Source organism: Cimex lectularius, unplaced genomic scaffold, assembly GCF_000648675.2.
Source record: "Cimex lectularius strain Harlan isolate CLEC.00 unplaced genomic scaffold, Clec_2.1 scaffold193, whole genome shotgun sequence".
NCBI lineage: Eukaryota > Metazoa > Arthropoda > Insecta > Hemiptera > Cimicidae > Cimex > Cimex lectularius.
The window spans coordinates 707,389-725,528 of record NW_019392759.1 but is presented as its reverse complement, the minus strand read 5'-3'; the positions used below and the strand labels follow the sequence as shown (position 1 = coordinate 725,528).

Genomic DNA, 18,140 nt, shown 5'->3' with positions numbered 1-18,140 from the left:
TTTTGTTTTTGGAAAATTATATGATTTTGAGTAAAAATTTGAAATATAAATTTTGGTGGAAGATTGAACTTAGAATGTGGTTATTTAGCTAGAACAGGTTTAAACACGGGATATTAGAAATCATTCGTCAGTATGTTGAGTGCCTGGTTTAATCTGTAGGGCTTCAGGTTCTCATCAAGGATTTTACACGTTCCCGAAGGCCACAAAGGAGTATCCTCAATGCTACATTTCTAGCGTATTCTATTAGAGTATTTGCTTGAATCGATGAGTGATTTTTAAAGTAAGCAATTTGTAGATTTAATAAATTTTGGATTTTTTGAAATAATCAAATGGTGATTCGTTTGATTGTTGGGCTAATTGAGTTATTTCAATTTGAAGAGAAAATGCATCTCTTTTATCAGCATAAGCATCTAGGAGCGCTTTTTTAAATCTGCACAACTGGTAGTTGTGGAATTTTGTAATATATTTGATCCTTCGCCTTTAATTTCATTCCTCGTACTAGATTATACGTACTTGTTTTGAAATCAATTAGGTCTGTTTAAATCTGCAAATGAACTTTTTGAGATATTTATAGAAATCTGTTTAAACCTTCTGGTTCACCAGTAAATTCTGGCACTATTTCTAAATATTCTTTTCTAAATTCTGGAGTTGCCTTGTTAGAAAATAGTAACATTTAATTTACTTAATTAAGTTTTGTAAAATGAAGTTAGAAAAAATTAATTTAGTATTTATTGTATACAGTTATTTTTTTTATAAATTTATTTAAACTTTTGTACATAGTACCTTATAGTTGTGGCATAATGTTTAACGGCATCAAACAGTTCTTGGATCCTTAAGCTCAGCAGCTCCCCCCATTAATTATTTATACATGATTTAATCTAATTTAATCACAGTTTATCACAGTTAATTATAGTTAGTTATCATATCGGTGTGTCGCTTGTGCTTGAGTCTGCGGTGTGGACGTGCAGGAGGTAGGTGGTCGGGTATTCCTTGGATTTCTGTGTTTGGGTGGGACTGGAACTTGCTAAACATCTTCCAGTAGCTGTCTCTCAGTGCATGGTCCCCTAGAGGCTTTGGGTCAGAAATGCCATCCTGTACTTTGACACAGAAAGTTCTTTCCGACAGGTAGGAAAGGATAAGTCGATAAGACAGGTAGGCTGTCTTTTATTTTTGCTAATAGTCCTGTATGCCATACTCTATGGAAAGCTTTCTCTGTATCAAGAAATAACCCCAGCGTGACTTTTTTATGTTCGAAGGCATCGAGGATGTTATCAATTACCCTCCGGAGCTGTTGTGGGCAGGAGTGTCCTTCTCGGAAACCAAATTGATGATCTGGGATCAGCGGCTTCAGGTATTTCATGAGGGTCGGGAGAATTAGCTGTTCAAAAGTTTTAGCAACAATTGGCCGATAATTCTCCGGATTTGATTTGTCCTTTTGTGGCTTGGGGATCATCACTATGTGGGCAAGCTTCCACTTGGAGTGAAAATAAGTGGTCCTGAGCATGGCATTAAATATTTGGGTGAGCTGTACAAGTGTTTTCCTTGGTAAGTTATTCAGAAGGGGTTGGGTGATCAGGTCTGCCCCTGGTGATTTCTTAGTTGGTGTTTTTGCAATCACTCTTTTAACCTGCACAGGAGAGAAAAAGTCCGAAAAGGGAAAAAGTTGTAGCGGTTGTGATAGTTTTTCCTCCATTTGCTTATCGTTGTTGTTATACGTGGTTTGGTTTGGCTTAAAGTGGTCAGCTAGGCATTGTGAAAATGTTTCAGCCTTTTCTTTCGGCAGGATTTGCCATTTATTGCCGCAAAGGAAAGGTGGGAATGTGGGCCGAGCATTTAGTAAGCTGTCTGGTTTTTTCCACAGGGATCCATCTGTTGGTTCTAGAGTCTGTAGCTCTTCAGTCATGCGCTTGTTGTTTTCTTCTTGCAATGCCTTCTTTAACTCTTCCGTTGCTTTATTATAGCGAGTTTTATCTTCTGGATGTCTGGTGCGCTCCCATTGTCTTCAGGCTGCTTTTTTGGCGTTGCACAGTTGTGTTATACGAGGTGTTGTTTTTGACTTTGATTTGTTCCTTGGTTGAGCTATCTTTTGGGAACTTGCTACAATTTTTGCTGCTTGGATGTTAGCTTTCAGTTCAGCCACGGACTTGTTGTTGTCTTCCGGGGTTTTTAGGGGCACTCTAAGGTTGGTCAGAGCTTCTAGGGTTGTTTGATAAAGTTCCCAGTTGAAAGGATAGTGGATTAGGGATAAGGGTTTTTGACATGTTGGGGTATGATGGAAATGTTTAGCCTCACTGGAAAATGGTCGATGAGAGGTTATGGTGTACTTCTGGGCGATTCCCTAAGTGGTAGATGTTTTTACCGAGGAAAATGTCTAGAACATCTGGGGTTTGACCTGTCATTGGGAAGTGAGTAGGCACTATAGGATGAAGTACTTCTAAGTTTTTGCGATTAACAAAGTCATGCACCATTTTTCCCCTTGTGTTAGCTGTGTTGGAGCCCCATCTCTGGTGTTCCGCATTGAAGTCTCCTCCCAAGATAAAGTGTGTTCCTGATGTGTGAAGTATGTGATTAAGGTGGTTTGCAAAGAGTTGGTGTTGGGGAGTGGAGTAGAAGGACCCGAAAACATAGAAGTGGCCATTAAAATTAGTTTTGATCTGGACATGAACTGTTGCTTCCCTCACTGGTGGTAGTTCATAACGAGATATGCACGATTTTATGAGGATAGCAGCACCTGCTTGCCGTTCTCCAGAAGGATGGTCAGCTCTATAGGCACAATATCCCTTTATCCCCAGTATCACATGAGGGGCTAACTTTGTTTCTGTGAGGAGCAGAATATCTATATGGTTAGAATGTAGAAAGTGCTCAAGCTCATTGATTTTGTTGGTAACACCTTTGGCGTTCCAAGTGCAGATTACTAATTCTGGGGGGTTAGGATTAATCATTGCGAAGTGTAAGTTTTGCTAGGACTTGAGCTAATATTTGCATTAGTGGTTGGATTAAGCTTATGAGTGAATCGATCTTGCTGAGGAGTGCTGAGAGAGGGGGGCTTTCTTCTTCTAGTGGTACACTGCCTTGTATCTTGTCTTGGTGTGTAAGGGTTGATGCATATGAAGGGCTAGGTTGGGCAAGGCGGGTAAGAAAGCTGACATCCTTTATTGGTTTGTTTGTGGCAACTTGTTTAGAGTCTGGTTAAGATGATTTGAGTAATTTTATATGTGCTGTGCATCCCCTGTAATTTGCTGTATGTGCCCCCTTACAGTTCACACACATAGGAGGAACATCGACTGGCTTATTGCATTGGTTGGTTGTATGTGTTCCATCACATTTTACACAGCGACTCTGCTTGTGGCAATAGTTTTTTGAATGCCAATACTCCTGAATGCATTGGATTATCATTTTTCTTGGCCTGGGGGGTTCTACTTTGATGTTATTTTTTGTTTACAATAAAAATAAAATTGTTGACTCATGCGAATACGTCTACCATGCCCACTCATCCTTGCAGAGTCTTCCTCAATGCAACTAATCTTTTATAATTTACTAATGTTACTGGAGGGGGAGAAAGTGCAACTTAATAATGCTTACACTTTATATATTCATATATTTTACTTTTTTTTTAACCGCCTTAACCGTTGTTGCCACCGACGCCCCCAGGTGTACTTGTAATTTGACATTATACCAGTTTCATGAGTTTTTAGAAAATAAATTGCAAACAGTAATACATTATTTTTAGTTGTAATGGAGTCACCAAATGGGTTGAAATTGAATCTCCGAAATTCGTTTTCTAAGATCGAAGAGTCATTCTTGAACAGCATTGATCATCCAGCATTCAAAAGCTTAATTTACATCACTACATTTTTCCATGCAGTAGTGCAGGTAATATTTTCAATAGTTTACTTTTAAAGAGTAACATCTATAATGCGATGAAACACCACTTTATTGTTATAAATCATGACATAAGCATGTAGTTCACAATTTTGGTACTAAGTATATTTCACAGATATTAACAGTTTTGTTGAAACAATTTAGGAAAGGCGAAAGTATGGGAAAGTTGGATGGAATATCAATTATGACTTTAGTGAGAGTGATTTTTCTATTAGCCTTGAAATAATAAAGAAATATCTCTTTAGAGCTTTGGAAACAAAAGAGAAAAAGGTCCCTTGGAACAGTTTAAAATGTCTAATAGGAGAGGTAAATCATTAAAATATTTTTTTTTTACTTTTTTAAATTAATCATGTCTAAATTTTGTTTTGTATCCTAAATGATTTAACGTATTCACAGGTTGTCTATGGAGGGAGAGTTATAGACCATTATGACAATAGAATTATCAATACTTATATGAATGTCTACATGGGCGATTTTGCTTTTGATGTCTTCCAACCTTTTTACTTTTATTGGGGTGGAGAGCACATATATGAAATTCCTCCTGAAGGTTCCAAAAATGATTATCTTAGTAAGCTTAATACATTTTTGGATAAATGAATGTAGTTTATAGTGTAGGAAGTAGATAGTTTCCAATTTATCCATTATTTTTCTGTTATTATTTATCTATTATTTGGATAGAAGTTTTTTTTTCTCTTTTTTATGAGAATTCACAACAGCAGAGGTCATGTAAACCCTCAGGGTACCGGTGTTTTTGAAAAAAAGCCCATTTGTAAGTATGTCGGGTTCGAATGCAGGGCTGCTGGATTCGAATCTCGTACCTTTACCTTACAGTGATGAGCGCCGTGTCAACACCTCAACCGATGCGGCCACCGCCGCCCCCAAGGATAGAAGTTAAAATATTACATATTTTGTAGCCTGATGATTATTATTTCCTTTTTATTATTTATTATTATGTCTTTCTTTCAAATTTAAAACTATTATTTATTATTGCTGCATAAATTTCAATTTGTTTGGTTTTATTAAAAAAACATTTGAGTGCTTATTTCGAAAATGATATTTAACACCCACATGCGGTCTGAGTATGTAAAATATACAAAAAACATAAATATACAAAATAAAAAACAAATTTAGAAAAAGCGACTTGTAGTACAGTACATATGAAAAAAGTTACCTCTGGAAGTCAAGAAAGCATGAAAATGGTTCATTTGAAAAATAGAAGGCCAAATTTTCGAGAAAAAAAAACCATCAGAGGTTCTTGGTAGTTTCACAAAGAAAGAAAAACCAAAGTGATTTTATCTCTGTCATCAGTGGGTTCAGTCTCTCTGAAGTCATTGTGTTAACATGTCTCCTGTTTTTTTCTGATTTTCAATTTTCTGAATAATATCTTCATTCACATTCATTCATAGAAGAAAAGTGCGGTTCCACACCTCCTATTGCTCCTTGAGACTTTTCTCCACGTCGATGTCCAAATAGTGTTTTTATCTTTCCCCATTTTTGTTGGGGAACACAAACATAGGATCAAATAACATAATTAAGTTAATAAGACATAATCATTATATTTACAATTTGCTTTCAATTTTTTCAGAATACATTGAAAAGTTACCATTAATAAGCCCGCCTGAATGCTACGGACTTCATTGGAATGCTCAACTTGGCTACTACACTGAAACCACAAAAGAATTGTTGTCAAATCTTAATAAACTGCAGCCTCAATCTCGTAAGAGAATTTTCCTTATATCTCTTATTTTCCAAATATAAAGCATAATAAGTAGCCCCTCCATGCCCCCCATTGTAAGTTCATTTTCTTTTTTTTCTTTTTACACACCATAGACATTATGATTCAGGTGTATGTACAGAATAATCTAAAGTTTTACTTTTATTATGTTTTGTCTCTTTATATTGAAAAATTTGTTCAATTTCATTCAAGGTTGTAGTACCCTTGATATAAGGGATGAAGATTTGATTAATAAAATGGCAACGGATATTATGGAATTGATTCGTGACCCATTTGACATTTCTAAAGTGAGAACTATCAACATGAACATTTCTTCACCATTAACTACAGTATTGGCTCACGAGCTGGACAAATTCAATGTTCTTTTGTTAAAATTGAAGACAAACCTTGTTAATTTAAAAAAGGCAAGTTACATTTATTTATATTACTTTATATGAATAGATTGAAGACTCTCTCAACAAAAGATAAAACCAAATATAGTAACAGTCTACAGTGTTATATCTTATGTGAAATATTTTTATGGAAATAACATCACAATTTTATACTATTCAACAAAACATAAAAATGTTTTTAATCTTTTTGGGACTAGTGACAAGTTATCTCATTCGGGCTTATATACTCTCTAGGTGTCTGCACACTCACAGCATTGATTGAGCTGAGGCTAAATCCATTGTGCAGGAAATATCTCGGTAGTAAATGGACGACTCTCAACACCTCCCATACCTTTCCTTTCCTGTCCCTCACCATGAGCAAACCACTCATTTTCCCTCTTCTGTTCACAATCTGGTCTCTCTCTCTCCCTCACTCTCTCACTCTCTCTCTCCCTCACTCTCTCACTCTCTCTCTCCCTCACTCTCTCTCTCTTTCTCTCTCACTTTTGCAAAATTGTGACAATCATTTTTCTGGAAAACCTGTCAGCCACAATATCTCCGTCTCTTTGGGAGTGTCCTACTCTCCTCTACCTCTTCCTCTTGCCCCTGCCTTTCCTAATGCTCAACCTTTCCCTACCATCAACCCTATTGTCTTTCTGATTTTTCACCTTTTCTCTGCCGAGTACTCTCACACAGTAATTTTTGGAATATATTTTTGTTTTTGTTGTCCTTATATATAATAATATATTTGTATGTATATGTTTTTATTATATTTATGTATGTATACATACAATATAAAATATATATATAAATTTTCAAATCTGTATGTGTGTATGTAAGTACATGAACAGAGCTGAGCTGTAATAATTAAGCTAAATAAGTAATCAGTATTTATTTTGCATTTTTGGTTATTATAGTTTAATACTTTTTGTTACAAATAACGTTTAAATTAAACACAACTGTCTCCTTCCATTCCACTTCTGTTGAAAACTGTTGTCTTAGCACTACTATCAAATTTTGAACGCAGTTAGTGTGCCTCAAAAAGAGTAAGAAGTGATTTGAAGTGAAAACTTTGAATTTTGATGCACAATGTAAACTAAATCAGGCTGGGGTCATATATGAATGGGCAGGGGAATTCGTTTTACAATAGAATCATAAAATCAGTCCCGAAAAAGTTAAGGTTTGATAAATGAACAAATAATATTACTGAAAAATGATAATTTATTAGGCAAAGACGGAGTGCATTAAAATATACTCTATAATTTTAAAATACAACCCTAGTATTAGTTTACAGAGCAATGAGAAAGCAATATTCTCAAATTTAATACTTTTTGATAAAAAAATTAAAAAATTAATTTCCTGTTTTCCTCCCACAATAGGCAATTAAAGGAGAAATTGGAATGGACATTGTCTTAGAAGATATTTCTGATAGCCTAAAGAGAGGTCAACTTCCAGATGAATGGAGTAAATTATCACAGCATACAACTAAAAATCTGGGAAGTTGGTTAGACTTTTTCAAGAAGCAGAGTGCACAGCTTGCCGAATGGGTAAATTGACAATCATATGCTTGAGAAATACTAATGCTTAAAGAAAACAAATTTTCAGGTTAGCATGGGTGAACCGATTGCCATTTGGCTTGCTGGCCTTGCATTTCCGGAAGCTTATTTAACAGCTCTTATTCAACAAGCGTGCAGAAAACAAGGCTGGCCATTAGAAGATGCTTCATTTACAACTTCAATAACCTCGTTTGTACACGAAGACGAAGTTGTTTCTAAACCAGATGATGTATGTAGTACATTTCAAAAATTTTGTATAACATTTTTTTCATAAAATTTGCCAGTTGGCCTGTGAAAATTTGACCTAACTTCGATTTTCCTTGGTCATATATACATTGTTAAAAAATGTACCTTTATTTCTGGTCAGACATGGTTTGCATATCTTCATTTTTCATGGCTGTCATATAACTGGCTATAAACTCAATTTTACATTGTTCAATTTTAAATTGAAGACTGATATTATTTATATTTGTAGATATAAGCTCACCTCCTCACACAAATGTATTGAATAGAGCTTATGACTGGTTTTGGGTGTCTAGGGTCAAACATCTATCTTATCAGTCCCACCATTTATGTTATGCTCCAGGACTGTCAACATCTCGGCCCCCAACATACACAATTTTTCAATTTTTAAACCGTCACAATATCTCTCTCACTCATTTTTAAGTACATTATTTCTTATTTACATACCATACACTCAAGTAGAGTGGAGTACTCAATATTCCTCCATGAGCCTTTACAAATATTATGTAATTAATCTAATCTAATTGAGGATTGATTGGGTACTCAATTGTCCATATTGGCCCTCTCACACTACGACATTAATAAATACATTCACTCTCAATGTACACAAAAGGTAATGCAAAAAATGCAAGATATGGTGGCTCAGCAAATAGTCTTCTTGCTGGGAAAAACCATTGTTGCATTGGGTCGTAGATCTTAAGCGTGATCGGATCACTGGAGGCCTTCTTTTTCTGATGAATTCCTTGGTATGGACAGGTGACTGATCTCCCTGCTGGACTTGAACTGTTTACTCTGAACACAGAACTGTTTTGGTGATCTTAGAAATATCTTCTCTCTGACACCAACTCTCTGAGACTGACTCTTAAATCTATGACTGTCAGAAACTGACTCTTGAATTCTGGTACAGGCCAGTCTTATAACCAGGCTCAACCAGGAGTGGCCTGAGGTTGTGAACATTGGATAACAAGACCACAGAGGATGAGGAAACGAGGAAACTGGGTCCTTGATGAGGATTTGTAGTGACCTTAGTTGATGAGACCTTGGATGAAGCAGCTGTCTATTCTTTAGACCATGGACACTAGCCAGTTAGGCCTAGAATATTATCTATCAATATTGTTTCCTCTAAAAATAAAAACAGAGGACCCAAATACTCGACAAATTCCTACACCTTTCTATATGGAGCCATGAACCTGAAGATAATTGAATCAATTGGTAAACTAATTGGCATAACTTTGTTTTTGGATTGGATTTGGATCTATATAGGCTCAAATCTGCACATGTATGTACATACATACACACATATGCTGAATTAATCCTATTAATTTCCTTTAGTCTACTGGCAATTCCAGGTTTTGCTATTTACAGTAAACTGCCAATCTGTCCAGCCACCTAGGTTAGGATCGGGGGGTCAACAGCTAGGTCAATCTTGCTAATAAATACATTCACTCTCGACACAAACTAGCTTTTCACAACTGTTACTACTATATACAGTAAGACAACCCCATTTCCTCCAAGAATCGGAACAGGGGACCCAAATACTTGCTGCTGTGCTCAAGCACAATTCACAAATCTGGTCACATTCCTGCACGTCTCTGTATGGTGCCAAGGAATTGCACCCTTCAATTAGGTGGGACACATCGAGCAACCTTTCTCTGCATGCCGGACACATACATGTATGATGGGGGGGAGGGGCTTTGGCCCAAAAGTAAGTGTACGTGTGTCAACCTTGCATGGCCTATTCTTAATTGGGTGAGAATGACTCTTCTTCTACGAGTCAGATCCTCTGAGGGTCACCCATTGACAGTGCTCGATAAGTGAAAACTTTTCTGTCAACCCAGCCCATTGATGCTGCCACCTTCTTTTAATCATGTTTCTTTGTAGCTTTCTTAATGTCAGAGGGCTGGATTGAGGTGGTTAAGTCCAGAGATTGAGACGCCCCCTTCACCTCCATTACCCTCCTCCCACATAGGTATGTGTCCAGGTACCCAGACAACAATGACTGTTTGAGATGTCCATATAGTCCCTAGCAGCGCAAGACTGGTAGTCCAGGTAGATTTTCTTATTTTGGACTACTTTGTTCCCAACATTTGGGGGGACAACTACCCACGATACAAACTGATTCGTTTGCCTGGGTCCTTGTCCATATTTGATGGTGTAAAGGGGCCGTATGTTATGCGCGTGTTCTTCTAGGGCATTGTTCGCTATGATCTCCTCGTGTAGCTCCTTAGTGTTGGTTTCTTTAGGGACTCGTAATATCAATATGCGCAGGTTTCTCTTGCCGAGAACGCAAGGTTTAAGGTCAGTCGCGCCTAATGTCTTCAAGACTGCTGATTTCGAGGCTGCATCATTAACCATGATGGCCACACCTCCTTTAGCTGTGGTGTGTATACCTTCTAAACGTAGCTTAGTTTCCCTAGGGTTTAGGTTCATTTTAACCTTGGTTAGAAGGTCGTTGGTTTGCATGCCCTCCGGGAGGTCCACCATAATCAGCTTGCGCTGTTCTTCTGTGGATCTCAGTATCTGGTCGCTCGTTATTATTTGGTTTCGGCTCTTAGTCTTAGGATGGTCTTTGGTTCTAACCCTGTCTGGATCCACTCTAGCCTCGCTTCCAACAAATCTCTCGCCACTCCCTATTTTGCGCCTATGTCCTTTGATCCTGTTAGGGGTGTCATGTGTGCTTACTGCGTCGTCAAGTTTTTTATTCTTTTTTACTCCCACATTCCAGGCAAGAGGATTAGCCTGGTTAATGTCTTTCCTGTGTTCCGTAGTAGGTTTAATTTTCAGCCCATTGCAGTTACGTAATTCGGCTAAGCTTTCTTGTAAAGCCGAAATGGCATTACAACCACAGGGAAAGCTTTAGCAACCGCTGATTGTTCTGCATTCTCTTGTTCCTTCTTCGACTTCGATTGCTCAATCCGCCCCCAGAGGAAGGCGTTTTCTTGAGCAATCTTTTGTGCGATATTATACAAATTATTAGTCAATTCAATAATGATGGAGGCAGCCGCTTTAGGGCATTTATTGGCAGGTTCCACGACATAAAGCGCCATTTTTCCCCTGATTCCACTAGCCTGTGCCAGTGCGTCAGCGTACGCGTGACGCTCTGGAGAGTCCAGTGCATCAGAAGGCAACTCCTGTGTATTCTCCGTCATCGTCAATTTTAGTAGAAGATGAAAATTAAGACTGAAATTTATTTAATTGTAAATTTAAAAGGATAATTTAGAGAGCAAACGTGTAGGTAAACGGTAACGTCTGAGGAAGGGGGAGGATGTCATAGGTTTAAGAAGAAAGATGCCAAATAGGACGGCAGCTGAAATGATAATGAAAATGAAAATAAAGACTGGCCAAGAACAATGGAAATGGGAATAAAAAGGATGGAATGAAGATATCGTGAAGGGAAGGGGATGAAGATGCCAACAAGAAGTGAAGCTAAAAATGAAGTAGGTAATGTAAAGGATAGAGGGGAAGGGGAGGGACAAAAGATGTCAGGTAAAAAAGATTACCGAAAAGATGCCTAAAGTACTGAGGGTGAAGAACAAAATTACGGTGAAGGGGATGAAGATGCCAACAAGAAGTAAATATAAAAATGAAGTAAGTGATGAATGAGATAGAGGAGAAGGGGAGGGACAAAGAATGTCAAGAGATGTCAAACAAGAAGAAGCCTGAGATGCCCACCAGAGATGACAAAAGATGCCAAATCTGGCGGGAAACCAGGCGGAAGTGAGCCGACAAAGACGAGGGCCACGTGGTCCAATTCGAACACGCGGATTCGATATATTTATTTATAACTGAAAATCTGTTCGATAGAATTTGTTCAAATTTCACACAGCTCCGTAAGACAATGTCTCCCACACGATGACAAATTTTCACGATCACTCGCGAAGTTGTTCACCGATTAGGTAACACTTTCTCATAAGCGCACTAATCCTTAATTAAAACATGCAAAAACTTGATAACATGCACACAACACATACCTGTATATGCCTGCCAATTTTCAAAGTAAAAGGCTTTCATTAAACCACTCAAAAGTGGATTCTGCTGAGGAGCGGTGGAGAGCGATGTTCACACTACCGCGGCTCGAGGAAGACTCATGAGTCGAAAACCAGCATACCTCAATCTAAGCTCCAAGAACTTAGCTTGGTAAAGGTATGGCAGAGTAGACGACTTGGCTAACATGGTGAAGTCTCCCCAGACGAGTATGGCTGGAAGGACCCAAGGCGGAGTCGGCCAGTTGTCCAGCTTGAGTAGCATTGCAAGTGTCATCCCTGCCCTCCCTAAGGCTTCGCCAAAGCGTATTCCTAGAGGTCGTGTCCAGGTCTGAAGTTGCTCGTATATTGTACTAAACTGGCATCTAAGGCACCCAAAAGTGGATGTCCCGGTTTGGCAAGGAACCCCTCCGCAAACCTTTCTTGGATCTTTAAGCTCAGCAGCTCCCCCCATTAATTATTTATACATGATTTAATCTAATTCAATCACAGTTTATCATAGTTAATTATAGTTAGTTATCATATCGGTGTGTCGCTTGCGCTTGAGTCTGCGGTGTGGACGTGCAGGAGGTAGGTGGTCCGGTATTCCTTAGATTTCTATGTTTGGGAGGGACTGGAACTTGCTAAACATCTTCCGGTAGCTGTCTCTTAGTGCATGGTCCACTAGAGGAATGTCCAGGTCTCAGTGCAGTGTGGTATTTTGCACATACCAGGGGGCTCCAGTTAAAATCCGTAAGGCCCTGTTTTGAAATGTAAGGATTCTCTTAATTTGGCTGTTCGACGCTGAGGCCCAAACACCCGAGCCATATGGGTCGAATGAGGGACATATATATATTAGTCTTTTGTTGCTCAGACTGATAGTTGGGCTCTTAAGTAATGGTTTGAGGTCAATTAGTCTGCATCGTGATCTCTTTAGCACATCGCTTATGTGTTGATGCCAAGTCAGCTTCCAGTCAAGAGTAACACCCAGATATTTTGTGTGTGTCAAATCACTGATATTCTTATTATTTAGTACCAGTTGTTGTTCATTGGCTTTTTCAGATAAGTGAACTGGACTAATTTTAATTTATATGGGTTTAGCTTGACTTACTTTGTCACAGAAAGTTCTTTCCGAAAGGTAGGAAAGGATAAGTCGATAGTAGGTGTCCGGTAGGCTGTCTTTTATTTTTGCTAATAGTCCTATATGCCATACTCTGTCGAAAGCTTTCTCTGTATCAATATACTTTCCTAAAGGTAGATTGGGGATGAGGCCATGAAGACAGAAACAACATTTATTTTCTTGTCGAGCTTTCGGCAGAATATATCGCCTTCATCAGGACTTCGAAAAAAAAAAAAAAATAAACCTCGGTTTATCGAAGGTGGGCTCTACCGGCTATCCGTTATCTACACACAAGTACCTGTTCATATAATATAACGATTTTTTTTTTCGAAGTCCTGATGAAGGCGATATATTCTGCCGAAAGCTCGACAAGAAAATAAATGTTGTTTCTGTCTTCATGGCCTCATCCCCAATCTACCTTTAGGAAAGTATATTTAAACTGAGAAGGCTGATCAAACACCAAAGAAAATATTTCTCTGTATCAAGAAATAACCCCAGCGTGATTTTTTTATGTTCGAAGGCATCAAGGATGTTGTCAATTACCCTCTGGAGCTGTTGTGGGCAGGAGTGTCCTTCTCGGAAACCAAATAGATGATCTGGGATCAGTGGCTTCAGGTATTTCAGGAGGGTTGGGAGAATAAGCTGTTCAAAAGTTTTAGCAACAATGCTAAGTAAACTTATTGTCCGATAATTTTCTGGATTTGATTTGTCCTTTTGTGGCTTGGGGATCATCACTATGTGGGCAAGCTTCCACTTGGAGGGAAAATAAGTGGTCCTGAGCATGGCATTAAATATTTGGGTGAGCTGTACAAGTGTTTTCCTTGGTAAGTTATTCAGAAGGGATTGGGTGATCAAGTTTGCCCCTGGTGATTTCTTAGTTGGTGTTTTTGCAATCACTCTTTTAACGTGCGCAGGAGAGAAAAAGTCCGAAAAGGGAAAAAGGATGTAGCGGTTGTGATAGTTTTTCCTCCATTTGCTTATCGTTGTTGTTATACGTGGTTTGGTTTGGCTTAAAGTGGTCAACTAGGCATTGCGAAAATGTTTCAGCCTTTTCTTTCGGCAGGATTTGCCATTTATTGCCGCAAAGGAAAGGTGGGAATGTGGGCCGAGCATTTAGTAAGCTGTCTGGTTTTTTCCACAGGGATCCATCTGTTGGTTCTAGTCTGTAGGTCTTCAGTCATGCGCTTGTTGTTTTCTTCTTGCAATGCCTTCTTTAACTCTTCCGTTGCTTTATTATAGCGAGTTTTATCTTCTGGATGTCTGGTGCGCTCCCATTGTCTTCAGGCTGCTTTTTTGGTGTTGCACAGTTGTGTTATACGAGGTGTTGTTTTTGACTTTGATTTGTTCCTTGGTTGAGCTATCTTTTGGGAACTTGCTACAATTTTTGCTGCTTGGATGTTAGCTTTCAGTTCAGCCACAGACTTGTCGTTGTCTTCCGGGGTTTTTAGGGGCACTCTAAGGTTGGTCAGAGCTTCTAGGGTTGTTTGATAAAGTTCCCAGTTGAAAGGATAGTGGATTAGGGATAAGGGTTTTTGACATGTTGGGGTGTGATGGAAATGTTTAGCCTCACTGGAAAATGGTCGATGAGAGGTCATGGTGTACTTCTGGGCGATTCCCTAAGTGGTAGATGTTTTTACCGAGGAAAATGTCAAGAACATCTGGGGTTTGACCTGTCATTGGGAAGTGAGTAGGCACTATAGGATGAAGTACTTCTAAGTTTTTGCGATTAACAAAGTCATGCACCATTTTTCCCCTTGTGTTAGCTGTGTTGGAGCCCCATCTCTGGTGTTCCGCATTGAAGTCTCCTCCCAAGATAAAGTGTGTTCCTGATGTGTGAAGTATGTGATTAAGGTGGTTTGCAAAGAGTTGGTGTTGGGGAGTGGAGTAGAAGTACCCGAAAACATAGAAGTGGCCATTAAAATTAGTTTTGATCTGGACATGAACTGTTGCTTCCCTCACTGGTGGTAGTTCATAATGAGATATGCAGGATTTTATGAGGATAGCAGCACCTGCTTGCCGTTCTCCAGAAGGATGGTCAGCTCTATAGGCACAATATCCCTTTATCCCCAGTATAACATGAGGGGCTAACTTTGTTTCTATGAGAAGCAGAATATCTATATGGTTAGAATGTAGAAAGTGCTCAAGCTCATTGATTTTGTTGGTAACACCTTTGGCGTTCCAAGTGCAGATTACTAATTCTGGGGAATTAGGATTAATCATTGCGAAGTGTAAGTTTTGCTAGGACTTGAGCTAATATTTGCAGTAGTGGTTGGATTAAGCTAAACTTTGTTTTTTGTCAATACAAAGTGTTCCTTCTGAAATATAACAAAAAAGCATTTGATTGTTAAAATCTAAGTATGATTCATTGTATAATCATGTATTTCACTGTTTCACAGGGGTGTTACTTGTATGGATTATATCTTGAAGGAGCAAGATGGGATAAGGAAAGAAAATGTATTGTACCATCACATGCCAAAATATTAATTGAGTCATTTCCTTTACTGCATTTTAAGCCTATTGCTAAACCTAGATATTCTACAAGTGATGTAATTGAATACAAAAAATAGATTTATGCTGGAGGATCATGCATTAATATATATTTAATATTTTTATTATTCAGTCATTGCTACTAACTCCAGTTTATATGACACCTCGTCGAAGGAACGCAGCTGGTGAAGGTTTGATTTTTGAAGTTGAACTGCCCATAACTTCTCATCAGAGCTTCTGGATACTTCAAGGGGTTTGTCTTGTTATGCTACCTGATTAAATTTGTATTAGTTTTCTTTTAATAAAATTGAGCAATTATGCATATTTTCATTTAACTGAGTATCACACCCATCTAAAACACTTTTATAGACAAGATAATTTAAAAAAAGAAGATATAAATTGATTCCTAGGCCAATCGATATATTAAATTACTACAATGAAATGATAGGATAATGAAAAATAATTATTCAGCTGGAGTAAACAAGCAACATTTTATTTCAAATTAATACAACACTAAAACAAATGATTTTCAGTTTATACAAATTCCAGCAATTTATCTTTCAACACATTGTTATACATTTTTCATTTTGTATTTCCAAATTCTAAGCTATTACATACAAAGGCTACTCTACTATTTGGTTATGAGATGCATATTTTCCAAAATATTTATATTTGAAAACATTTATTTATCCAGGGCATTTCCTTTAAGTAAAAACAAAGCATTGGTGTAGATAGTATAAGGCATCACAGTTCTATTGCTTCTGGACCTTTCCAGGTTATTCCGGATCTGACCAAATTGTAAAATTTCATTACTCCATATATTGCCAAAACCTATAACAATTAGAAAAATGTCATAAACATCACAACAAATAAAAAAATTATAATAATAATAATCAATTTTGAAGGGAGTGGGCAAATGAAATCTACAATTTTTCAATATTTGGTATAATAATTTACAAACGATAAATTGAGAAAAAATGATAGCTATGTAAATTGATTGCACTTATGAAATCACTTGGGCATTAATTTTTTTCATTTTCTATAAATGCATTACAGAATTTATTTTGCTTGAACAATTTTGTATTCTTAGCAGGTACAAGGTTTGTAGGATTAAGGTATCACAAACCCTCATTGTGAAATTGTTCTCAAACCTGAGGCATTAAAGATAGAAAAATCACCTAGGAGTGATTATTGACCAATTAACATGAATACACATCTTAAGACAACCGACCATAGAGCCTTAAAGGCATTGGTATGCCAAAGACTATGGAAAAGAGCTAAATCCTACAACCTTATGATCCATACCTTAAGACTGTCAGACCCATGATAACTTATTCAAAGTACTTATGGTAGTCAAAAATAGAACAAAAAGGCAGAGGAAAACTACAAAACGTCCAAAGAACGGCATACTATTAAAACAACACCTAGAGCTGAAATAAAATGTACATTCAAGCTGTGAGTTGCACCCTAATGCCTGAAAAGGACTGTGATGATGAAGGACTTCAGAATTATTTGGACAGTAGAAAGAAAGTACACTAACGAATGCTGACTATATCAAAATCTTCACAAAGTCAAAATAACTTACATGATTAGAACGATCTCTGACTCATCACAGAAAATACTAAACTTTGAAAAAAAACTCAACATTGTTATTGAAAAGAGATCTAATTGAAAAAATAAATCAAAAGAAAAACCACCTGTAGGTCTTCTATAGTACAGATGGCTCCAAGATAAAAAATGATATGGGAATGGGCATCATGGCCCTTGGCCCTATCCCGACCATTTCCTTCAAGCCAAACTGCTAGCCTTAGAAACATGAGAACATGCAATAAATCATAAACATTTCAAAGGTGCAACAATAGTAATACTTTCAGATAGTCAGACAGCTTTAAAGGCTCTCCAAGCTTACAACATCAACTCAAAACTTGTCTGGAACTGCCTAAATGCCCTAGACAAAAAGCTGAGATCTACAAGCAATGAGGAATTAGATATACTTGCTAAAACAACACATAGGTCCAAAACCATTTTGTGGCATAAACTATAGCAATATTAAAAATGAACTGAAATCCTGGGTAACTAAAGAACAAACAAATACTGAACTGACATAAACCAGGCATGACGCAAACAAATTACTACTCGCAAAACAACCCAATGGCCTTTTTCCAACAACAAAATGGGAGTTCAGCTCTGGCATAAAAAGAAGGCCTCTGGGCCATTTGTGACTTCTTTCCTCTTGTACTGACCACATTAGGAACTTCATTTTATGCAGAAGTCTGTTAAACAGTTCTTCTCAGCTAGCCCCACATTACATTTTGATATGCAAAATTTTAATTCCAATTGCTTTCTTAACATAATTTTTCTTCTCTTTTAATAAATCTCAAACACTATTTTTCCTTACAAGGGTTGAGTTAGTTAGGTATAGGGTTAAGGACAGGTTTTTATGGCTAAAATGTTTTTATTAATGTTAATATTTTATGTATGATGGAATATGACCATTCCACATGTCCATATCAGCAAGAACTGTCAACTAATCAAGCTAACAGTTTATTGCAATAATATTATTAAAGCAAGTGGAGAAAATATCCTCAATTAGATTCAATAGAAAAAAGTTCAAACAAAAATAAGTGATCAAATATACCTTCAAATTTAAAATATTATAATAAATGAGTATTTTAGTATTTAGGAATTATTAATTATTTAAACAGAAAAGAAATTATTTTAAAAAACTTACATTGAGAACAGATCTTGAAATGTAGAAAGCTACTTCTGCTTTACAAAGGGCAT

The 18,140-nt window shown here is 37.4% G+C and overlaps 1 protein-coding gene across 1 annotated transcript in view; it reads left to right on the top strand.

Annotated features, from left to right (window-relative positions):
• LOC106672723 (dynein heavy chain 10, axonemal-like) overlaps positions 1 to 15,636 on the top strand; it is a 54,814-nt gene extending 39,178 nt beyond the window's left edge. Inside the window, exons 66-74 of the mRNA XM_024227370.1 lie at positions 3,731 to 3,873; positions 4,027 to 4,188; positions 4,279 to 4,450; positions 5,468 to 5,599; positions 5,810 to 6,021; positions 7,368 to 7,535; positions 7,594 to 7,773; positions 15,266 to 15,415; positions 15,490 to 15,636. Coding sequence (XP_024083138.1) covers positions 3,731 to 3,873; positions 4,027 to 4,188; positions 4,279 to 4,450; positions 5,468 to 5,599; positions 5,810 to 6,021; positions 7,368 to 7,535; positions 7,594 to 7,773; positions 15,266 to 15,415; positions 15,490 to 15,636 — 1,466 coding nt within the window. The remainder of the gene's footprint in view (positions 1 to 3,730; positions 3,874 to 4,026; positions 4,189 to 4,278; positions 4,451 to 5,467; positions 5,600 to 5,809; positions 6,022 to 7,367; positions 7,536 to 7,593; positions 7,774 to 15,265; positions 15,416 to 15,489) is intronic.
• Positions 15,637 to 18,140: the final 2,504 nt, after the last annotated feature.